The 25907-nt window shown below is 40.6% G+C and overlaps 1 protein-coding gene across 4 annotated transcripts in view; it reads right to left on the reverse strand.

The window, feature by feature from the left end:
- Positions 1-25828, reverse strand: part of FBXW11 (F-box and WD repeat domain containing 11) — an 86098-nt gene extending 60270 nt beyond the window's left edge. For 3 of the 4 annotated variants that reach the window (XM_020992313.2, XM_020992311.2, XM_020992309.2), the window contains exon 1: positions 25587-25828. In XM_020992313.2, coding sequence (XP_020847972.1) covers positions 25587-25631 — 45 coding nt within the window. In that variant the 5' untranslated portion in view covers positions 25632-25828. Of the gene's footprint in view, positions 1-12767; positions 12936-25586 lie in introns of all 4 variants that reach the window. The other variant, XM_020992312.2, reaches the window with a different exon arrangement.
- Positions 25829-25907: the final 79 nt, after the last annotated feature.

Raw genomic sequence — 25907 nt, forward strand, 5'->3', positions numbered from 1 at the left:
TCAAACATCTAAACACACCAAAAGTGGATTTCTGTATCTCGCCTTGCCCCAGTGATCAATAATCTCATATATTCCAGAAGCAAAGATCATTTTCAGGAAGATATTTAAGGTTAAGAAATATCTCTTGTGTATAAGTTCATACAAAGAACTCTTAACTTTAGTTTGTTTCATTTCAAGAATCAGACTATAGCAAAGTTCTTTTATTCAATTTTATTTTTAACATTGTCATTATCACAAAAAAAACACGTTTTGCCAGAGAACATTGCCAAAAGCCACTCCCTATAACAATGCAAACGCATTCAGATTAATTACGGGAAAGACCAGCTTGAATTTGTTGAGAGTCTGGTTGCAAATTACTTTACAGGAGATGAAGTTCTACTTTTTTCAAGAAGATATAGTGACTTCAATCAATCAATCAACATTGATTATGTACCAGGTCCCGTGCTAAGCACTGGAACTGACTTGAACTAAGCTAGCAGTCCTAGAAGTCCTTTGGTGGACCTCCTTCTGGGAGGTCAAAGTAATTCTCATATTTTGTATCCAAATGGATATTTTAGTTCATTTTCCTAAGCACTCCTACTAATAATACTTCTTTACAAAATAGATCCAGTCAGGCCTTTGTTCAAATGATCACAAATTCTGGGTCAGAGGGTATAAATTTGTGAGGTTCATTTTCCTTAAAAGCAGAAAATATTAAGAGTGATCTCAATTCATTAATCAATAAGAAAAGGTTTGGGAACAGAACTTGGTAGATGGACCTGACGGGAAAAAAACACTACATCCCAACAGCTTAAATTAAAAGACACTACATGATCCAAATCAGAGACATGAAAAGATACCTCCTCCCTCCCCTCTTGTTAGAAGTCAGGAAAGGACTATGACTAGAGATATAATGTCTAAACTGGGGTAGACGTGTCAGTTTTGTTCAACAGTTTTCTCTTTTTAAAAACACTTTCTTATAAGGGCTGGTGGGCAAAGGATATATTAGGAAATGTAGATGATGGAAATATAAGAGATCACTATACATGTACATATTTAGCACAGGACATCGCATATTTAATTTAATCTCAGGGTTAGTTCTTTCCTAACGTTTATGCCATCCAGAGATGAGGTTGTTAACGATGATGTGAATGAATAAAAAAGCACTTATGAAGTACTTAGTATGTGGTAGACAGTGTGCTAAGAGCTGTGGAAGACCAGGAGGATATGACATCATCAGAACTGTCAGTCCATTGAATATGGAAACTCTCTCCACCAGCCTAAGACTTAGCAGAGCAGGCCCAGGGAACTGTCTGTGGGATGCAGAAATTAACTGACCTGCCCTCAGGGTCACAATATGTCATGCTCTGATAACAAGAAATCGTTTTGTGAAACATTTAATGTTGAACCCCTACATGTCCAAAAGAAGCCAGATCTGGAGCCAGGTTTTCAGTGTCCCAACCATAACCTCTATTCATTGTGGCAGGTGGCTTGATGATAAAAATCATCTATGATGCAAAACCAAAATCATAATGTTCCTTTACGCTAAAAACAAACTCGTTTGTTGCGTACCAACAAATATAAGGTGTTCCCGTTACAAGCACAACTCTGCTTATGTCTTGATATTTTGTGTATTAGAAACTAAAATGCCTCAACATTATTATGAAAATACTTCTGACCTTGCAGACCTCCTACAGCGGATCTTCATGGGTTCCCAGTCCATTTGGAGAATTACCAGACTAAATGACTCTGAAACTGTCTACAAGCTCTGCATCTTACAATCCTATGAATCTGCCTCCTTGGTAGTGGTTGTGACTAATGTTGTCAGGGATTCCTAATTCTTCACTTCATAAGCTACACAAAACTTTTGCTTAAAAAAATGAGCTACTCATAATAATAATAATAATACTAGAAAGTAAATCTGTTATTGATTAAAGAAGAGCTGAACAAAATGTATCATATGAATGTAATGAAATATTGTGCTGTAAGAAACAAACATGAGGAATTCAGAGAAACATCAGAAGTCAGGTATGAACTGATGCAGAGTAAGTAAGCAGAAAAGGAAGAACACACACTTACAAAAATGTAAATTATCACGATTAGATTACTGTTAAAAGGCAGCTAATTCTGATGAATTACAGCCAATGAGCAATCTGAAGAACAAATTTGAAAAAACACTTTCCCACCTCTCTGGGGAAAAGGGGAGGAGAAGGAGGATCACAATATGCAACATTGTATTGGGTTTTTTTTTGGTACAAAGGGAAGGTTTCAGTGGTGGGGCAGGTGTGAATATTAAGAAATGACTGAACTTAGTACTGGCTAAGAAATAGAGTGGAATAGGTCAGGTATGCAAGACACAGTAGTCAATGACTACTTTGATAAACCCAAAGACCCCAGCATCAGGGATAAGAATTCACTATTTGACAAAAACTGCTGGGAAAACTGGAAAAGAGTCACAAACTAGGCACAGACCAAAATTTTATACTCTATACCAAGATAAAGTCAAAATGGGTATTTAGATATAAAAGCTGATACTATAAGCAAACTGGGAGAGCAAGGAATAGTTTACCTGTCAGATTTATGGAGAACAGAAGAATTCATGACCAAACAGGAGATAAATGGCTGAGGTAAAATCAAAAAGCATAAATAAAACTACTAAAAATTACGTAAACGCAAAATTTTTAAAACCTTTAAAACTGTTGGGGTGAAAGAAAAAATAGGGGTGTTACACTGCTTGAAGCAAATCTTTACAAACTTTTTGCTTCATATAAACAAAAACCAATGGGCTGTTTATATTACATCTACTTTTAAAGGTTATTCCTACTCTAGCTAGCAAATAATTAATACTAAACACTTACTAAGAACACAACCAACTCTATTACTAGAATCATTGGACAGCAACAATCCAAAAAGCATTTCTATTGGGCTCTGAAATAGGTTTTTTGTATTTATAAATACAAAAATGTATTATTATAATAAAGAATATAATAGATTATATAGTACATAATTATATGATGTTAGATTACAATCACATAATTGTGCTATATAATGTATAATATATAATAAAATATATTATATGTAAAATATATATTCGTGTTCTAGAAATCCATAAACATCGAATAAAATAATAACTCCCTCTCTGAACACTCAATTTAAACACAGAAAGATCTAGAAATCTTTTCAGCTTTTCTATCCTAGCTCCCTACTCAAATTCTGGTCCCTTCCATCTCTCTCTATTCCAACCTGTACTTCATTCGGCAGCCGAAGTGATTTTCCTAAAGCACAGGTGTGAACATGTCATTCTCCCTACTGATAAACTCTTGTGGCTCCCTATTACCTTCAGGATCAAATATAAAATGCTCTGCTTGACACTCAAAGCCCTTCAGCCTGCTTCTACTTTTCCAGTCTACTCAATGTCCCACACTCCTCGAGCCACTGCTACCAAGCCTCTTCGTTGTGGTTGTTTCCTGTGCCTGGAATCTCCTCGCTCATCTCTGCCTACTACCTTCCCTGGCTTCCCGTAAGACCCAACTAAAATATCATTTACTAGAAGCCTTCACAAACCCCTCTTAATTTGAGCGCCCTCCTTCTATTAATTATTTCCCATTTATCCTGTATATAGCTTGCTTTGTATATATTTGACTCCTTGTTTTCCTAGTGCTTAGCAGAGTGCTTATCACATAGCAGGGAATGGTGTATGTATCAACATCATGAGGTGCAATGCAGAACCATTTTTCTCTTCCTGGCTCTGGCCTGGGGAAGAAAATGGTTTTGGTTTCAGTGTAGGCTACGTGTAAAGTAAGAATAAACAAAAGTAGTGCTAAATGTCAACCAAGAACTTAAACAGAATGGGGGCATTCAGTAAGAACTGGAAAGCAAGAACAGCTCTGCATGCGTCACAATTCAAATTCACCTATAGATAACTGAAAGATGGCTATGCTTTCTTCGTAGAAAATGATCCATTTCTAAAAGGGAAAAGCTGGGATTATGGACCAGAACACCAGACAGGGAACATGATTTAAACCTTTATCTCTTCCTAGATCTTCTCTTGTCTCCCAACCTGAAATTTTTATGAAGAAAACAGTGGGTGGTGATTAAAGGTGATGATGATGATCGTGGTTGTGGTGGCAGCTGGTGGCACAATGGCTAGATTCTGGGCCTGGAATCAGGTACACTTAAGAGTTCAAATCCAGCCTGAAACACTTACTAGTTGTGTGACCCAGGGCAAGTCAATTAACCTCAGTTTCCTCAACTGTAAAATGGGGATAAGAAGAGCACCAACATCACAGGGGTTGTTCTAAGGATTAAATAAAAATTATAAAAAGCATTTAGCACAGTGCCTGGCATGTACTGGATACTACATAAATGACTTTTTATCTTCCCCTTTAGTATTATTCATCACACAATTTTGATGGAATCCATATACAAACGGTTGTAGCAGTGCATTTCACAACAGACAGCTGGATAGCACTTACTATCCTGCTATTATCATTATAAAAAGCTTCTAGAATTAAGCATCCTAACATAGTCTACCAACCTGTCAGGTCAGATCAGAAAACCAGTTATTAATTTTAGAATAAATTTGAGCCTTTGAAGTGTTCCTTACTTAGTGAGTAAAGGTGATTCAAAATTACCATGGTCCAAACTGGAAAACTGGAAAAACTGAATTCAGATCACTTCGGAATTGTATTTGGATGTCAGTAATGAGCCAAGGGGCCTACAAAGCACAGATGTCATCTGTTTCCTGTGGCTCACACCAGAAATAGAACTCCTGTAAGATGCATTAGCCCATACTATAATGGGAGGTGGAAGAGAGATAGATAACGAAGCAAGATTTATAAAGGCAGAGTCTCTGTAGCACTATGTGGATCACAAGAGAAAAAGTGGTCATCTGTATTCAATTCAAGTGGGAAAAGCGACAGCCAAAAGAGAACACAATAAAGGCATCCACAAAGACTATTTCTGGCGGGGTATAACAACAGTGAGAACATTAGATCTTACTCTGAAAAGAATCTAAATCTGAACAAACACATTGTACATAATCAAAGGGAAATATTTAAACATGATCTATAAAAAAATATTCCACAAGAAATTATGTTTTGGTACTTTCAAGTACATATAGTACAAATGCAGCCCAGCATCTTGCACATAGGTTTTCAATAAAAACTTGCTTTTTCATTTGACTCTCACAACAACCCTAAGAGATAAGAGCTATCTTTATCCCCATTTGTGTAGATGAAAAAAATGAGGTTAAGTTTTAGTGACTTGCCCCAGGGTCACACAGCAAATAAATAACCCAGGCAGGATTTGAATTCAGGTCTTCCAGACTCCAGCCACTGCACCACCCAGCTGCCTCTGAATGAACACTTGCTGGTTTACAATGGTGCTGAGTCAAGGCCTGTAGACCTAATTCATGGCATAAATTCTGCTGAAAGGATAGAGAATCTCAGGATATTCATTATCACTATACAAGCCCCTTCAAGATCTAGTCCAATCCCCTCATTTTATGGATGATATAATTGAGTTATTCAAACACACGGCCTTTCTTCCATCACAGAGAGAGCATGTATCTAGAACTCAAATATTCAATTGCTGAAATAATCAGATGCTTATTTTTGCTTGTGGCCTTTATAACTTTAGAACAATGTGCAGATAATCAATATTAAATGTTCTGCAAAAAGAACACCTTTTTCAATCAGACCATACTAGAGGAAGTAGAGAAATAAGAGCTCTTTGGGGGGAAAAAAATTCTATCAGAATGGAAAAGTGACAGTTGAAAACACACAACAAATCTCCAATTTTCCTTAGTCATCTCAAATATAATACCAGAAATCCTAGCCCAGATTTTATAAGAATTTCATCCTACCTAAATAACCAAGCATGAATGTGTGTGTGCATGTACGTACACTGTTAGAGAGAATCCTGCAAATAAATGAATGTCGCCCCAGACTTTCCTCCCCCATCTCCTTAAAAAAAAATACACCATCAATCAAATCAAGAAAAATAAAATGCTTTCATTTATACTGAAAATGCAATCCACAGTAGTACTTTCAGTCTCAAGGCCATTGATGTTATGTGCCATCAAATGTCCTGTGGATGTTACGGTCACTGTCCTTGGGAAGAATGAAAGGGGCAGGTGAACCTTTACGCAGACTAAAAACTTCACAGTTCTCAAAAGTCCTACTTACTGCTCAGTGTATACAACAATACAGTGTTACTTTACTGTAGTGTAGAAGAAATAGTTGTCAAGCATTCTGAAGGATGAAGTGGGTAAGTGAAGGCTCCCTCAAAAGGAACTCCAAGGAGCCTAAGAGGAGGGATGGCTGGGGATGGCTCAAGATTGGGGAGGGCTAAAAAAAAAAAGCATTCCTAGAGGAAGTTCAAGGCCCCAGCCCCAACAGAGGAGGAAATTCTGCAGGCAGAACAGCTGCAAACTTTTTTTTTTTAAAGCAGCAGGCAAAGAAAAGGAGACTGGAATTTGGGGAAGGAGAGAGAAATGGGGCAGGCATGCGGGAGGGACAGAGAAGGGGCAAGACTGAGGTCTTGTAGAGCTGTTTTAAGCAAGGACCAGCTGGGTGGAAACTGATTAGGCCTCTGCCTCTCCTTTTCGCTCCCCGTGCTCTCCCCCACATACCCATGGCTACAGCCATGCCCTGCCCTGCCCTGCCCTCGGCTGGGTGAGATGTCACTTCTGAAGTTCCTGGCTGTGCTCCAGAAACCTTACTAGCAATACCTCACTCCAGGGGGGAAATGCAGCTCATTCATTCCGTGCAGCAGTGAGGGGAGAAGATGTCCCAAGCAGATAGATGGTCAAAGGCCTGAGGAGCTTCTTCCCTCCCCACTCTCCAACTGCCTTTCTCCAATGCTTAATAAATGTTTATTGATTGATTTTGCCAAGATACACAAGGCATATGTAGTGTTCATGCAGGGAAAAAGCCTGTCTTAGGAGGAAACAGCCAACTGATGTAGAAAAAGAAGGCAAAGAACTTAACCAGCTTTAGTTTGTTCACTGAAAAGGTATACATTAATTGTTTCTTAACTAAAGTAGGCAGGTCTATGCAACTATTAGAAAACCAAAGCCAAAGAGGGAAAGCTAGTGGGAGGTCAGAGCCCTCACTTTGGCCATATTTACCCATCACTTTGCGTGTCTGACAGTGGTCCTTTAAGCACACTGCAGGCAAACTGTCTGAGCAGTTGGAAACATGATCTCCACATATGGCTCTTGGAGCCCTGCTGGGTATTTGGAGTAATGACATCGGCAGCGGCACGGCTGAATACACATTCAAGTACCAAGGAGTCAGCGAGGAGTCCCAGTCAAATGGGACTCGGCTGTGTGGCATGTCTTACTACAGATGCACTTGACTGAGCACCCACGATCACACAAACGTATTTGTCCTGAGGACTTGGGAGCTGGACTCTACTCCCCCTACAGGTGAGCTAGTCCAGCCTTTTCATCTTATAAGAAAAGGAAAGGAATGAGCATTTAGTGAGCACCTACTATGTGCCAGGCATTGTGCTAAGTGCTGTACATATGGTTTCTCATTTGATCCTCACAACGACTCTGTGCTATTATGTTCCGCATTATAACTGAGGAAACTGAGGTGACAGACTTAAGTGACCTGCCCAGACATAGCTATTAATTATCTAAGGCCAAATCTGAACTCAGGACTTCCAGACTCCAGGACTCCCAATCCACTGCTGCTCCACCTAGCTGCCTCAGGTGGCTTGCCCAAGGGTAAAGGGTAATAAGAGGCAGAGAAAGATTTAAGCCAGGGTCCCCTTTTCCTCCAAATATCCTACTTCCTCATTTTGGCCAAATTCTTGCCAGGGCTCAAAAGGAAAATTACATGCACGAAGATTACATGTACAAAGGCAGACTGCTCCTTGAAATGAATGCTAGTATTTAGAGAGGTAGATGCGAAAGAGTATCAAATATGAAATCAGAGGGCCTGGGGTTTAAATTCTGGACCTGTTACTTTATTACTCAGTACAATCATAGGCAAAACATTTGCTCTCTCTGGGCCTCAGTTTACTTCTCGGTAAATTAAGATGGATAAGATAATTCATCTCTAAAAATCCCTTCCAAACCTAAATCTCACAATCTCCTATACCATACTTATCTTCTACGTCATATTTATTATCCAGTGGTGCTATTTTCCTAGGAGGCAGGAAAATGGTTCAGTGGTTATAGCACTGAGCCTTGAGTCATGAAGTTCCGAGTTCAAATGAAGATTCAGGCACTGTGTGATCCTAGGCAAGTCACATAACCTCTGTTTGCCTTAATCCACTGGAGAAGGAAATGGCAAAATCACTCCAGTATCCTTCCCAAGAAAATCCCATGGAAAGTATGGTCCCAGGAGTCACAGAGAGTAGTAGGACACAACTGAACAAAAACAGTTGTTTTCCTCTGGAAATGTAACTCCAGCATTCTGAGGAAAAGCCAGTGGGAAAACAGGACTGAACAAATACATTGTGACCTAAAGACAGCCTCAAGGTTTATGTGTCGCATTTTTTTCACTGCCAAAGGATTTTGCATTATTACTCTAAGACTGCCCAATTATATTTAAACTAAATTTGAAGCGAACTAAATCTGCTATCACAAAAATTGTTCCTATACATAAGAGAAACAAATAGCCAATTGCCAGAAATATTTACCATAAAAAAAGGTTTTTAAGAAGCAAAAGCATTAGGGGCAGCTAGATGGTGCAATGCACACAGCACTGGTCCTGGAGTCAGGAGGACCTGAGTTCAAATCTGGTCTCAGACCAGACACTTGACACTCACTAGCTGTGTGTCGTCTCTAAGCAAATCACTTAACCCCAAATCATTCCGCAAAAAAAAAGAAGCCACAAAAGTGTACTTTTTAAGGTTGTAGCAGGCTTACTCATTAGGTAAGCTATAAATACATACTCATTCATTTTAAAGAATAAAAAAAAAAGTGTGGAAGGTGGGGTTGAACTTCTTTGTGTGAAGAAGGAAAGATTTTTTTAAAAGACAAGAACTTGAGGACCTCTGTTCTGTAGCACATTCATAGTTACTGACCTAATAAACAGCGAATTGTTAGGTTTATGCTTATGTTGACACTTTTATTTACTTAAGCAAAGGCTACTCTACTGAATGGGGGATCCTTTGAATAAAAGGAGAATAAAAAGGCTCTGGAATCATAGGACCTGGGTGTGACCTTAAGAAAGTCACTTGACTTCTAAGGGCCTTAGTTTCCTCTTTTGTACAGTAAGGGATCTGGATTAAATGACCTCAGATGTTCCTGTCAGCTCTTGGTCTGTGTATGAGCTTATGATCTGATCCTGCATCTCAAAATGGTTATTAGTTGAATCTATAGTAACAAAGAGTGTGTCTTAACTGTGCCCTCCCAAAGTGCTTGGGGGGGAAGGCGGGTGTATTTAAAACATAACGTCTCATGTGCTAAACTTTCATTTAGAATAATCTACTAATTTTCTGCAGATGGATTAAAAACTATCTAGTTTATACATGTGCTTTCATAATGACATGAAGAAGGGAGAAACACAATTTCTGTTACCCTTGGTTTTACTCATCACAGAACCGATCTGGTTCTGGGCCAAGCATCTAGTAGTAATAAGAGCAAAAACTATTCATTGCTTTTCTTAATTTTTCCCAGCAGACAATCAGGACCCGACCTGAGCTGTTCTCTAACTAATAGAAGACCAGGGCCACTACAGAGTAAAGAGTGATTATGGGGGCAAGATTTGGAGGTGAGGGGAAGGTTGGCCACAAAAGCCAGAAAGAAGGGCAATGTCCATGGAGCTGCTCTAATAAATTCCAATTCAAAAAAAAAATTCAAAAGAAAAAAATAAATTCCAATTCTTCTTAACTTTTTTTTCTTTACAATTTCCCTTTACATGCATATAATGTTTAGTTCCACTCTTCAGTTCCACAATTCCTCAAGACTGGCACTGCCCGATTTGGATGCCAGTGTGGAAAATAATGATCCAAGAGAAATCCTTTCAAGATTAAAGGAATTTTAATTATATTGAGGCAAGCATCATGAATTCTGAGTGTGCAACCAAAATGAATCCTTGGTTGGGGGCAGGGAAGAAGGGAATTCTGGGAGAATTACTTACTGTTACAAAGAGCTTGCCTGTTCTCCCAAGGGCAGGGAGGAAAGGAGTGCGAAGTGGACACGACTTCACAGCAGAACAACCACTAAAATCAGCTACGTGGACATGTTTTAAATAGTCAACTAAGCGTACATGGTTCCTTAAGTCACCAAGACAGCATTGAAAAAGAGAAAGAACTCAGAGAAGCACGAAGCTGGCTTTGAATTCACCAGACCCTGAAGTACTTCCCTGTTCAGCACTTGCTTTAATATTTAAAAAGAGTTCTTCTCTTATACTTCCTTAGCAACCTTTATTTCTTCAGTTTGTACTCTGCTCGGCGGCAGACCGCAACTGGAAGACTGCACTCAATTCTAGCCACTACGTTTTAGGAAGATATAAAAGTGCCCCGAGGACTAGGATGACATAAGGACCTAAGATCATCGCATGAAAATCAGGTGAAGGAATTCAGTTTGGTTTAGACTAGAGGAGAGATGACCTAAGCTGGTACATAAAAGCCATCTTCAACACCTTCAAAGTATTTGACGGGCTAACACTGGAAGAGGGATTAGATTGGTTCTACTTGGTCCCAAAGGGCAGAACCATGAACAACGGGTGGAGCTTAAACTCCAAAACATCCCAAACTGAGCTTGTTATCTTCTCCCCAGAATCCGTCCCCTTTCTAAACTTGCCTGTTAGTGTTGAGGGCACCTCCGTCCTCAAAGTCACCCAGCCAGGCAAAACAGTGTCACTGTCAACTCCTCCCTATCTCTCATTCCCCAGATCCACTCTGTCACTAAGGCCCATCGTCTCTACCTTTGTGATATTTCTCACAGATGCCCCTTTCTTACCTCTGCCACTGCCACCACCTTGGCACAGGCCCTCATCATCTCAAGCCTGGACTATTGCAACAGCCTGCTGGTTGGTCCCTTTGCCACAAACCTCTCCCACTCTAATCCATCTTCCAACCAGTTGTCAAGGTGACCTTCCTCATGGGCAGGTCTGACCACGTCACCCCCTGCTCAAAATACTCCCTATGACCTGCAGGCTCAAATAGAAATGCTGTCTGGCACGCAAAGCCCTTCATATCTCTCCAGTCTCCTTACACCTTCACCCCCATCCCCACATACTCCTGATCTAGTAACACTGGCCTCCTTGTCGTTCTTCAAACAAGACATTCATCCCCTGACTGGGCATTTTCAACGGCTGCCCCCACGCCTGAAATGCACTTCCTCCTCATTTCTGCCTCCGGGTTTCCACTGTTTCCTTCCAGACCAAACTAAACTTCTACCTTGTACAGGAAGCCTCTCCTAATCCCTCTTAATGCTAGGATCTTCCCTCTTTTAAATATTTCCTCTTTATCTTGTATATAACCTATTTGTACATAAATGTTTGTATGTAATCTGCCCCATTGGACTGTGAATTCCTTGAGTACAGAAACTCTATTTTAACTTTCTTTCTAGTCCCAGCCCTCAGTACGGTGCCTGGCACATAGTAGTTGCTTAATAAATATTCATTGACTGACAGCTTGATGGGATAAATTTCCTAACAATCTGCATGCACTATTCCAAGGTGGGATGGGTTGTCTCTGGCAGCTGGGTGACACAACCCATTAGAGCACTGGGCCTAGAGTTAGGAAGTCCTGAGTTCAGATCGGGCCTTAGATAACTGCTAGTTATGTGACCTGGGCAAGTCACTTAACCCCTGTTTGCCTCCCTCCATTTTCTCAACTGTGAAATGGGGGTTAGTTAACACCTCCTTCACAGCATTGTTGTAAGGATGAAATGAGACAAGTCTGCAAAGTGCTTAGCAAAGTGCTTGGTACAGAGTAGGGCTAGGTAAATTCTTATTCCCTTCCCTTCTCTTCTATTCCCCACTTGGAAGTTAGGATGTTCTCCCTTGTTAGAGGCACTTAAGTAAAAGCCTGGATGATCACTTGTCCAGTATGTGGTATGGAGGATTCTTGTTCATGTACCGGTGGGGTTAGAGAGATGGCCTGAGGTCCCTTCCAACTTGAGATTCAGTAGTACATCAATTCAACTCTTTCAGATAGCTTTCTATTCTTTCTCACAGCTCATCTGATGGGATAGATGGGATAACAAATGTTAAGCCAACAAATCACCCAAAGCCTGCTGGTTCTTTTTCTATCTATCACAAAGTGAGAATAAGAACCTGAAAATCTGCATACTCGATCACAAAATCTGAAATGACATCTCTAGGCACTCTTGTAGAAAAGCTCCAAATGTCCAAAGAAATGAAGATCACAGCATGATATGTGAGCAACATAAATTGTTTTATGACCATTGACTCCATTAATCCTACAAGATGACATCGCAACAGAGTTTTCACTCCCATCTTTCAGAAGCCAATTCTCGATGTAACCACTACGTTGTCCAAGTGGTCCTATATATATGCTTTGGTTATTGTATTGGTTCCATTCTTAAGTCAACAAATGAGGTGTCATTCCATTTGGGCCTAGGATATGTTTCAGAACAGCCTTAATCTCATTCATTACACTCAGTGAGGTTTCTGCGAGAAATGCTGCTGCCTCAGATGCATTGACTAACACCAGTCCAGAGCCACAAGACACTAATATCTAACAATCTATTCTATTTCCTTCTGGAAGTGGGGGAAAACAATATTTTTTAAAAGAATAATGCTTTTTTCGAAAGAAATGAGTTCCACAAAACAAAACAATGCAAGGTAATTGCTTACCTGGAAAATAGTTTGTACTTCAGATCCACCAATCCAGAATGAATGGGTGGGGGGTATTCCCTTTCAGACTAGTCTGAGAAAAGACAGCAGTCAATCATCTTCCAAGATTCCTTCAGCTTTACTGTATCCAGCTTTCTTCAACAAAATCCCAAACATGCACTTCGGTAACTGTTGGAAAGACAGAAAGCAATCCATACACCTACCATGGCACCAGTGGCAAATGGTGACCACTATGTAATGGAGGGGTCAGTGGAGTGGTAGATCTGAGTCCCAGAAAACAGTTACAGGCCAAGACCCTGCCCTACGCAAACCAGCTCAGTATGAAATCTTAGGAGTGAGACTCCTTGTAGCAAAGATTGACAGGAGAAGAACATCTCTGCAGCACACAATGCAACATCCTTAACTATTCAATCATGATCAATCAGGTTCACCAACTTCTAAATAAGTACAAATTCTCTGATAAGACTTACCCTATCGTCAGCTCTAATATACTGGCATGACTCCCTTTTCTTCTCATCGCTTCTCCACCAACTAACCAGGAAAGAGTTTGTCAGCCTAGAAGCCAAATTCTAACACATCTTAGAAACACAGGGACCTAAACACCTTACAAGACATCTTTCTGAAACTCACGATTGCCAAGAATCTCTAGAAACACCAATTTTGTAACCGAACAGGAAAAATACAACAACAAACCAAAGAGTCAATTCGAACCGTTAGCATTCAGTCCCAGTTTAAACAGAAGAGAGGTTTTGAGTGCAGGTGTGGGAACTCCCTCCTACCAGAGACGGACTTCTATAAATAACTCAGTAGGTAAGTCTCAAAGCCCACAGACTCAGAGAAGTTAAACAACTTGCCCAAGCTAACACAGCTAAATGTCAGAGATGGGATAAGAACTCAGGTCTCAAATCCCCCCCCATAAGACAGACTGCTGTCTCAATGTTGATTTTTAAAAACTGAAACCAGTCTCACCTATGACTAGGCACTTTATTACTAAAGCAATAAAGAACCTCAACTGACAGTTATTATTAGATTACTGCAAAAAGAAATAATCCAGGTCTTTAATATACCAACACTCCATCTTCCTCACCACCTCTTTCATGAGACAGTTTGTGAATGCCATGTAAACTGTGAGAGAAAGGCATGCGAGACAATAGCAGTTCTGACAAAAACTAAAACCCTAAGGCCTTCAGTATTGAACTATACATTGCACCCCTGATCCCCTTAATTTCCACAGCAGGTTCAGTTAGTATCCTCAGATTTTCTGACATCCTCTGTGCTCAGCTACGAGACAGGCCAAACCTCTTATGAAAGAACAATTAAGATACAAAAAGTAGGAAACCTTCAGGCTCTGCCTACCTAAAATAGTTTCATTAGAATTTGTTTGGCTTTGGTTAGGTTTTGTCCTACTAGACCTCAAGCAGGCCTTAAACGGGTCAGTTGAGAATCAAATATAAAAGGTCACTATCTCACATTCTCACTGCTCAAAACAAAACAAAAAAACCCACAAATAAATAACAAAAAAAACCATATTACTTTTAAAGAACTATAATTCCTCAAATAGTAATAATAAAATGGGTGTTACCAATGCAAAAGTGCCCCACAAATCTTTCATGACTAAGAAAGAGGAATCCATCTTTCAGACCCAACTTAACCCAAACTAGAACTGAATTGTTTGGGATTTGGTGGGGTAGGAGGGGAAGGTGGCAAACAACCCATGTTTATCCATCCAAGACAGCCAGTTATTAAATTCATTTGGAAATCTACCAATGCTACAAATCAGTTCCCATTTTATTGAAAGATTGAAAAGTGGTGGAGAAAATGTTGATAATGCAGATTAAACTAAAAAGTACTATGGTTCTTTTTCCTGGGGAGCTGGTAGTTAATATTTACCAGCTCACTCCTGCCCATACCCTTCATGATTTTTATCAATTTTGGCCATAACTTTGCCACCTCTTATAGGAAGCCTATTTTCCCCATGCCAGTTTCTAGTATCCTCCCTCCCACTCCTAGATATTTTATATTTCCTTATCTGTGTTCATTCTGTTTCTGATTGTAGCTAATGCTTATGGTACTGTAAGATTTACAAAACATATAGTTATCCCTTCCATGTCATGGGGGGGGGGAAGGTAGGGACAGTGCCTCCTCAATCTGGAAAAATCCATGTAAAATTTTTGGCCCTCCCTTCATACCAGAGAAGAAGCCTTAATTTTTTTCCTTTTCTTTTATGGAGTGTTTACAGTACCTTATTGTAAAATCTGGATTAAGTTTTTGTCATAGGCTATATGTAGGTCAATGTTAAGTAAAAATAGTGTATGAAAAGGAACTAAAATGAAATACTACAGTAATTTCTTCTGGTGACCTGCAATATACTGAAACTGCAATGGGGAAAGTCCAAGATGAGGAAGGGATAAGTATACAAGTCTTCTCATTTGATTCTCATAACAATGCTGTGAGGTAGATACTACCGTTACCTCCATTTTACAGATGAGGAAAATGAGGCTGAGTGAAGTTAAGTGACTTATTCAGTCACATAAGTAGTTGAAAAATGTCTTGGACACTTCAAATTCCAGTCTTACCAAGCTCTACCCACTATAACACACTTAGCTGCATTACCATAGAATGTAATTTGCTTGAGGGCAAAACTTAATTTGTGGGATTTTTTTTTTTGGTCCTTGGAGTCTCAGTGCCCATTCTAACTACTAGATACTTATTTGGAAATTATTTGATTCTCTGGATTATTTGAACTGCTCTTTTTAAAGACTTTTTTCCCCCAGCTGATAAAGATATTTAAAATATCTTGATAGGACCAGAAGTTGCCCCAGGTTTATCCTGGGAGAGTTTAGGAGCCACGCCCAAGGCCACAGGGAAGAAGGAGCAGAGCTAAGGTCCAAATTCAGGTTCTGACCCCCAGGTCAATGGTTCTTTTTTCCATTCCTTCCCTTTCAGTTTCCCAACTTTCCCATCACAGTCATAGATACCATGTTCTCAGTACCTCAAAGTGGGAACATACACCATTCAAATCATTGTAAATGAGATCTAACTCCTGATCAGGGTGATTTAAAGCTGGAACTCTTAGATGCCTACTTAGGCATCCATCTTTCCCATTTCCACACCATCTTTGCAGACTTCTCACAAGTAAAAAGGTAAAGTGATACACATTCAGCACTTTCCTGACCTCTAGTTCCAAACACCCTCTCTAAAACTCTCCACCAACTATTTCTCAGAACCTTCTTACATCTGCGTCAGTCACATCTCAAGGAAATCTCTTTCCAAGATCATTTCATGAACCATCATTTTTCATCTTCTTTCCTTTCCCAGATCATCCAAAAATTATGGGAGATGAATGGGCTCTTTTGTCATTTGTGTTTAAAAAAAAAAGAGAGATTGCTATAGTCAACTGTAGAGTAAATCTATTCTCCCACTTTAATGCAATAAACATTTAATAGGCACTGGGGATACAGTACAGTACAAAACAAAACAAAATAATGCTAGCCCTCAAGAATCCTCTAGTGGAGGATACATGATGTTCAGAAGAAAATAAAAATTTATATGAAATTATTTTAAAAGGAAAAAAAATAATTACCTGGTCTCACTTAGGAGGCAGCACCTGGACCTGTGCTTAGAAGTTAGGGATTCTAAGAGGCCAAGATGAAATAAAAAGTTTGGCCTTTAAAGCTCTCCATACAATCTTTCAATTAATCAATTGATAAGAATTTATTAAGTACCTACAATATTCAGCCTTAAAACTTCACCTCCAAGCACAACGCCGTTCAGCCAATGATGTTAGGGATATTCTGTACAATGCCCTCCCACTCTCATCTTTTTGCCTTTATATTGAGAAGCCAAAGGCATGGAAAGAAATGTACAGTGTTCCCTTCTCATCTCCATCCATCCAGCCATCCAGCCAGCCAGCCAGCCAGCCATCCAGCCAGCCATCCCTCCCATTAATCAAAGCATTTATTATGGGCTGGACACTGTGCTATATGCTACAGACACACAGGGAGGTAAAAACAGTACCTGTTTTCAACTAACATACATGTTAATGGGGGAGACAATTTATAAAAATACTAGATATACAAGATAGAGTCTTAAGTACCACCTTGCACCATTAGGTCTTTTCCTGCCATCTACCTTAGTTGTTAATTATCACCCCTTCCAATTATTTTGTACCTCTTGTGTGTGTGTGTGTATTTAGATAGAAGACTAGAGAGACAGACAGATCTATGGCATATCTGTAGAGATAGATAAAGATATCTACATACACTCATACACACTGTTTCCCCTAGTTAGACTGTAGAGACTGTTTTCACTTTGCCTTGGCATCCTGGGCACTTAGTACTGGTAGACAAGTGCTTTTATTAAGAAATGCTTTTTGATTGATAAAATGCATTTTAGACAGGGAGGATGACTTGTACAAAGGCTCAGAAGTGGGAGATGGAGCAACGGACAGTTATGGAAAACAGCTAGCAAGCCAACCACATTGGATTGGAGAGTGTAGGCAGGAGTCTGATTTTGGAAGCCTAGCACCAACCTGAACAGTTGACATAGCCACTGAAGAGGTTTTTTGGTGTTTGGGCATTCATTTTTTGTTTTGTTTTTTTTGTTTCTGAGGGGGTGTGTGTGTGTGTGTGTGTGTGTGTGTGTGTGTGTTTCATACAAGGAAGACAGTCGGATTTCTGATTTTAAAATATCAAATTTAGGGGCAGGTAGGTGGATAGATCACTGGCCCTGGAGTCAGGAGAGCCTGAGTTCAAATCTGGCCTCAGACACTAGCTGTGTGATCCTGGGAAAGTCACTTAACCTCAGCTGCCCTTCCCCCCCCCAAAAAAAGAAAGAAACTATCAATTTGGCAGCTCTATGAAGGCTAGTTTGTAAAGGAGAGACTGAGGCCAGGAAGGCCAAGCAAGGGGCTTCTGCAAAGGTTCAGGTGAAAGATGTTGAGGGATTTCATAGAGTTTTTTGCCAAGAATGGAGAGAAAGGAATGTTTATAAGAGATGCTGTGAAGACAGGATTGACAGGCATTGGCAACTGATGAGTAATGAGGGAAAGGGAAGGCTCCAAGATGACACCAATGTTGTAAATGCGGGTGACTGGAAAACTGATGGTTTCCTCTACGAATAGAGGAAAGTTTGGAGAAGAGATTAGTTTAGAGAAAAACATAATGAGTTCTATTTTTGACATGTTGAGGTCAAGATGCCTCTGGGACAGCCAGTCGGAAATATGCAGCAGGCAGCTGGCAATGCACAAGCAGAATTCAGGAGATGATGGCTGGATATAGATAGAACTGAATAGAAAGTATAACTGAACCAATGGGGTCATCACCAAAGGAGTGTAGAGCGATGGATAACTAGGTGTCGAGGTGGATATCGTGCTGGGCCTGGAGCCAGAGAGCCTCATCTTCCTTAGTTCAAATCAGGCCTCAGACACTCGCTAGCTATGTGACTCTGGGCAAGTCACTTAACCCTGTTTTCCTCAGCTTCCTCATCCATAAAATGAGTTAAAGAAGGAAATGACAAACCACTCCAGTATCTTTGCCAAGAAAACCCCAAAACGGGGTCACAAAGAGTCAGACATGACTGAAAAGCACTGAACACTAACAACAGAGTGAACAGAAATGGACCCAGAACAGAACCTTTGGGCCTGCCTGTGATAAGGAAAAGGGTGAATGATCTAGCAAAAACAAAGTCAGAAATGGAGGAGAACTTTTGTTTACATAACATACAACAGGCTGGGGAACTAGATAATGTACCCTTAACTGGATTTTTGCCAAGTATCCTGAAAGAAAAATTGTTCTGGCCACAGAGAAGGAAACCTAAAGAACATTCTCCCCATCACGGGCTTGTAGTGGCATTACAATGTAATAGCATTCTCGTCATTTCTGGGCTGTTGAAGAGCTAGAGATATTACTTGGTATCATAGGAACACATATTTAAAAGTGGAAGGGACCCAAGAGGTCATATAGTCCAACTCCTTCATTTTACAGATGAGAAAACTGAGGCCCAGAGACACTGAGTGTCTTACCTAAGGTCACACAGGTAATGTGGCAGAGGTGGGATTTGAATCAGTGTCCTGACACTAAATTCATCGCTCTTGCTGCACACCATGCTAGACACTACAACACTGATCAGTTTGTAAAAGGCCAGTGAAAATTTAACTTCCTTCAACTGACTTCAGCTGAAGTACAGACCATCAACGTGTAACAAATGCTGTTAACTTTGACTAACACTTCTGAGGTTGCTACTCTTCAAGCTCCATCAGGCTGTTTCTTCATTTCTTTCTCACTCCCCCATCTGTTTTTCTTTTAAATAATCATAAAAATGAAAAATATTGTGTTTATCAATTCAAATTTTATCCCTTAGTCAAGATTTAAAAGCAAGTATATTTTGTTTCTCCCTCAAAAATATTTCTTAAATTCCTGTGTGTGTGTGTGTGTGTGTGTGTGTGTGTGTGTGTGGCCCCTGCTTGATATTTTCCCCCATGTATCAATGAACTTGGTTTAAAAGAAAACTTTTTTCCTTACCCCTCATATACTATTATTTCTGTCATTTCCACTATATGACAATCAACACAAAGGATAGGACCTTATTTTCTGTTTTTCTTGTGAATTCCTCAATGTTCCTAGAATAGAATTTTAAATATAGTGGCCATTCAATCAATGTTGACTAAGTCTGAGAAGATGTTTCCTTTTATCAATTCAGGAAACTGAAACCTTCAGGTTTCACTAAAACAATAATAAGGTTTGACCTAAGGACAACCAACTGGATTGTCAGGTCTTCCTGGTACATCTGTCATTTGCCTATATAGACAAACTTCCTGTTAAGCAATTACAGTGATCAGAAACTTAACATAAGGAAATATGATTTTCCCCCCTTGAGCAACAGGTTTCTTCCTTTTGGTGTTATCACTCACAAACTCAAAACAGTTTGCCAAAATGAAATCAGAGATTTTCAAAAATTAGAATTCATTGGTCTGAAACACACTAAGTAAACATAATAAAGTATAGATTATGTGAATAATTGACAAGGCTCCCAACTGGAAAAAAAGTCATTGTTTGGTCACTTTCTCTTAGGGTATTTATTAATTCAAGCCTAGATCAAGTAGGCCACGTGATTAGGACCCTAGGACACAGTGAGTTCTACAAGACCTATGAATAGGTCGGTATAGTCATCCTAAGCGAAACAGCAGGTTCTTCTCAGGGAAAGATTCCCAACTCTTGGTCCGAATTTTTTGTCACCTATAACAGCCATGTATGAATAGCCATTATCTAACTATGGATGTGCATATACATTGTATTGTACTTTCCCTCCCTCCATGCTAACCCTTAAGTTCCCTCCACCTCAGAGAGGTATCCTGGAGAAATATTAAAAGGTTTCATTGAAAATTTTAACGAAGAGTCATTCATTCACCCAACAAATAGTTAATGAGTACACGCTATGTGCAGGAAGGCACTGCAGGAGGTGCTACTGTAGGGAATACAAAATGGTTAGACTACATACAGTTCCTGGCCTTAAAAACTCACAATCTAACAAGGGGACACAACTATAATACAAGGTGAATGTGTACAAAGTAAGCCATAAGTTCTGAAGAGGAAGAGGTCACTTGCTAGAAAGTGCTAGAAAGTTAGAGCCTTCTGCCTTCACCAACTGAAAAAAATAAAAATCAAGGAAACGATAACAGATAACAGTAGATAATGGAACCACAGGCTCAAATGAGATATTTGCAAAGCATTTAGCAGTGCCTGGCACATAGTAGGCTCTATATAAATGCTTATTCCCTTCTGTACTCTTCCCATACACATACTATCAACATACCTTTTGCTCCCTTAGGTTTGGACAGCACAAGTCTGGATGCTGGAGTTTCTACAGGTCTGGGGCTCTCATAGAGGGTTTGGAGGTTTTGTGGAGTCCTTTAACCTAGGTCAAAGAGCTCTCTCTATTCACCAGTGGGCAGGGCAGATGTTCTATTGAATAGGAAGACTTCACAGTTGGCTGGAATTTATCCTATGTTGTATCTCAGGAACCAGGGTACAAACAATACAGGGCAAAGAGACCCAACACCACCATGTGCATTTGCAGATTCATCCAGGAGGGCCTCATTTTGACTCCATGTTTCTGTCAGATGAGTGTACCATGTCAAATTAGATGGTCTCACAAAGTACAAGATGTACATGCTAGAGATTCAGGGTTTCACATACAAGTGACTTTTTCTGTTCTTTGTATATGTAAATGTTCATCCTTGTTAGATTCAGAACAACTCCTTTAAAAAATTAAGAGTAACAAGATAGGAGCCAAAAGAAATATGCTTAGCTTCATTTTTCTGTGAGCTAGTCAATGTTCATAGATTATAGATTTAAAGCTAGAAGGGATTTTTAGAATATCCACTGTATGCCCACTATTGAGAAAGATTATGACTGGCCCAAGCTCCAACAGCTATACTCAGCTGTGGACTCCATATTCACACTCATGTTCTCGGACTCCAAATGCAGGTCTCTTTTCACTGCATAATATGGCTTCTGTGTTCAAACAGAGCCTCCAAGTCAATTAAATTTGCTGTGTGGATTCACATCTGTTTAATTTGTGCTATATGTTACTTGGCATATGATTAGGACAGTGTCTTGCTAAAATATAAGCCCCTCAATTAAAGTAAGTTCTTTTGGGGGAAATATTATTATATATATTCCTCTACTTAGAAAAGTTAATGAGAACAAAATGGAGAACAGCTCACAGTAATAACGTACACATTTGTAAAGTGCTTCATATATATTATCCCAAAAGAGAAAGAAGTTAGCAAGAGAAAATGCCCATAAATTCACACAGGAAAGCTTCCTTCATCTTCTCAGCATATTCCACTTTGAAATGATTGTCAAATACAATCTGGAATACACTGGCTCTAACCATGACCTTTTTAAAGAGGCTTCAGGTATTTTGCATATATTACCCCATGCATCCTTTAAAAAAAAAAATTCCAGGAAGTAGCAGGCTCAGTTAAAGATAAGAAAGGTAAGCCTGAGAGACAAGAAAAGACCTGCCCAGGGGTCACTTTGTCTGGAGTACAATCAGTCAACAACAAAGGACATGTTATGCCCTGTATGGGGGAGAAAGCTCTTGAATCCTTGTATCCTCCAGCCTTCTTTCACCAATCTCGGCTACCCTCTCAATAGAAAGTCTGTCTTTCTCTTCAACCTGCACAGAACCCATTGTGGCTTATTAGTCATGCTTGGCTGAAATGTAAATCATAACTGGAAGCCAAAAGAAAACAAATATTATGTGACAATACATATGCTGCCTTCCCCCCCCCCTTTAAATCTGCCCTTGTGATATCCAATGTGAGTATTTGAGTCAAAAAAAAAAACTCCAAGCAGGTAACTCTTACAGACATTCCCATACTGACCAAATGATTCAGCAATCTGGGCATAACCGCTTTTCTCCAATCAATAAGAGCATAAAGCTAGCGTTAATACAGGTTAAAAAATTTTTAACTCTAAAATACCAGACCAATTAATCACTATGTGGTATCCAGGGAATTACCTGATTATCTCCAGACTGCCTCTACAGCCAAGAGAGTTAGTTACTCACCACTGGTATTTGCAAAACAATCATCCACATCCTTGATAAAGAGTTTTAGTAAACTAGGGATTTGAGTCAGCTACTTAACACTAGCTACTGTCCCAAAGGTAAACCTAAACTGACTGAGAGTTAGGAATAACAAAGGAAACCTCTTTAGCCCAAAGGGATGCTATAATCTACTGACTGGATTACTAATTCAATAGAATTTATTGAGTATTAATAAATACTTCTTATGTGTCAGATATAGTGCACTTATGGGGTAGGGAGAGAAGAACTTCCAGCAAGGTGCTTAATTTCTAGAATAAAGACTAACTTTGTTCTTGTAATAGTAGTACAACTTGCCAGAAGAGGTAAAGGAGGCAAGAAGAGAAAAAGCTAAAGAAACAAATATAAAGGAACAAAGATGCCAGCAAGTCAAATAAGTGGTCGTGTTTCATTTGCAAAGAGCATACACTTTAGTTACCTCCTTAACTAAGTAATGAAACAAAACTTACTGACACAAAAGCATTTAACTACTTAAGTGGACTAATAAATCACAGATCACAGGAATTGATCTGGTTCTCTACGGTTCCTTATCAACTAAAGAATTTAAAAACTGGTGTAAGAGATCTACTTATCTACAGAATGAGGATGCTGCCCCAATATAAACCAAAGAAAAATCTCAAGCATGATCCACTGAGATACCATTTATAACCTATTTATCAGTAGATAGTCACTCAGCTTTAAATACATTATATTTATCTGCCCAGTCTACTATACCAATGCAAGTATAAAAAGGCTTTGAGGAAAAGGTTTTAATAGTCTCAACTGGTTTATCCCATAAAGAACAGCAAAGTCCTTAAATGAAGCTTCTGAACATTCTCCCCCCCTTAAAGCTCTTGGGTCATTAAACATGTTCTATGAATATCCAGATGTGTTGCACATCTGGTAAAGAGTTTGCTTTTTTTTCCATTAGTTTTAGAAGGCTGAGTGCCTTGTTAGACCAGAGACAAGTACTGTCACATTATTCAGAAACTTTGTGGTTTGAAGTTTGAACCTTGGAAGATTAAGATTTTGAGACTTCAAAGTTCATTTGACCATAAAGATGTCGGTCTTCATTTATACTTCACCAAGTATTTGGGAAACAGATGATTCAGTTTTTTAAAAAAATAAGTATTCCGTTCCCAAGAGATGTAACCCATCACCAACCCAATCAAACAACATTTTTGTTTCACAATGTTTCAATAAGAAGAATTCTGCTTAAAAGTTTAGACTTAAATCTCAATATTAAATGTGTTTATACTGTTTAAGTAGATGAGTGGTAGTCTTTGTTACAGTATCTTTTGCTGAATAACATTGTGTGTATCAAATGCCTAGACTGCTGCAGGCTGTAAAATACTGCTAAATAGGAAGAAAAATTACTCATTAAATGATGGATATTATGGTTGGCTTTTTTTTAATCCACAAATTAAAGGATCTCTTTGAAAACTTTTTGGAAAAAAATGCTCTGGTTCTAGTGTTCAAAGCACTGAGGAAGTTTAGTTATCTAAATAAGGCAAAAGCCAGTAGATATTAAGCTACCTCCATGTTTAAGCTACTGTACTTCCATTTTTTAAAACATGTGGCTCTGCCTTTAAGATATCATCATCTTCAGAAACTGGGTAGCTATCCAAAGGGCATTCAGAGTAGTCACCATTTATTATTTATAGCATTAAATGTGGAAGTGGCTCTGATGTCACTGACCCTACCTAGTGGAATCTTTGACTCAGTAGGCATTCACGAGTTAGAGAAAAATCCGACTATGAAAGTCTTCTGATAAAATCTGACAAGTGGTCTTTTTCCCCCTTTCTTCCAACTCAGGGAAAAACTTGTTACAGTTAAGGCTAGATACAAAGAAACCATTAAGGTTTCTATAGCAAAGTGCCTGGTAGAGAAGCTAACATAGACTCGACAAAGAGCCTATAGCCTTAAAATACTCCCGAATTCTGCCAATAGCTATCCACCCAGCATACTCCCTATGATTGATTTCCTCAGCTACTGAAATTGGCAGGTACCACCTACCATATTTACTTCTTTCAGTCAGTCATCTTGGGAGAAATCAGAAATTTTAAAATGCCTCACTTCTACTACTGTTACTTTTCCTTATACTGTCACCCATTTCTACAAAGACTTGTTTTGGTTCCAAATCCACCTTCCCCAGGCCTGGAGCTCTGCTCCTTAACCCCACACTGGTTTCTAATACAAGGCTGATTTACCCCATCAATTAGTCATAGCCTCTTGCTTTTGCAGAATAGTTGAAGGTATTAACGGCCTACCACGGCTTCACTATCCTTGCAAACACAGAAAAAATTGAGTGAACAGTTACTCTTCCTTTCAGCTAAAAACACTGTATCCTCAGAGAATCCTCTGAGCCCTCCAGCGTGAAGCAGCTGCTGGGATTTCCGCAGAATGTCAGAAGCCCTTTGTCCGGATCAACCCCAATAATCCAGTCACCAGAGAAGCCCGGGAGATCCGGGGCTATAAATCAGTCACTCCCTGAAAACCGAGCTCCCGGTATACACCCATCCGATTATCCGGAGCATTCACAGACTCTGCTCTTACTTGGGGGGGGGGCGAGGGTTAGTTACTTAAAGACTGAGGGGGAAGGAGGAGAAAGGGGGTGCACTGAGGCCTCAGAGGTTTGAGGAAGAGGAGGATGAGAAGCAATGGCGACTGGGGCTTCCCTTACCCTCTTTTTCCATTCTCTTCTACCTCTCTCTTACTGTACAGGGAAAGGGAAGCAGGAGAAATGCAGCGGGGGCAAGGGGAAGAGTGGAGGCTCGGACCGGGCGGGGCGGCCCAAGGCTCCAGACGAGGTGGACCAGGGAGGATTCGGGGGGAAAGGGTCGGGAAGGAGACTCTTTGGGGCTGCTGGGGACGTGTTTGCCTGGAGGGGGTAGGCGGGGGGGGGCAATGGGGACAGGAGGGGGGAGGGGGGAGCTCACCGGGACGGAGGATCGGGGTCACGGGCCAAGGAGCAGGTATCGGGTCCTCGGCAGCAGGAGTGGGGACTGGGGGGTCCCCTGGATCGGGTCGGCGAGGTAGGAGTAGGGAAGGGAAATGGAGGAAAAGACCAGACCCGGGAGGAATCGGGTGGGAAGTAAGGGGGCCAGGACAGGCCTCCGTTGGGGGATGCTGGGGGAGGGGAGACGGAATCGGGGATGGGGGAGGGTTCGGGCCCTCCGATCGCGCTTGGCAGGCCCGGGGCCGGGGGTCCGGCGGGGCCGCACTCACCATGAGCTCGATGGTCTTGTCCTCGATCACCGAGTCGGGCTCCATCGCGGCACCGGCCCCGCCTCCGCCTCTTGCTCCCTGCAGCGGCGAACGGCCCCGGAGCGGGCGGCGGCGGCGGCGGCGGCGGCGGCGGCGGTGGTGGTGGTGGCGACGGCGGCGGTAGTGGTGGCGGCGGCGGCGGCAGCGGCGATCGCACCCTCTCTAGCTGCCCGCCCGCCCGGGCCGCCGGCAGCTCCGCCCTCCCCTCCGCCAACGCCGTAACGCAACTCCGGGACTACAGCTCCCAGAAAGCCCCGCGCCCAACTGCAGGGCAGGCCTATC

This window comes from Phascolarctos cinereus, unplaced genomic scaffold (assembly GCF_003287225.1).
Source record: "Phascolarctos cinereus isolate Bilbo 61053 unplaced genomic scaffold, phaCin_HiC Scaffold_2;HRSCAF=192, whole genome shotgun sequence".
Lineage (NCBI taxonomy): Eukaryota > Metazoa > Chordata > Mammalia > Diprotodontia > Phascolarctidae > Phascolarctos > Phascolarctos cinereus.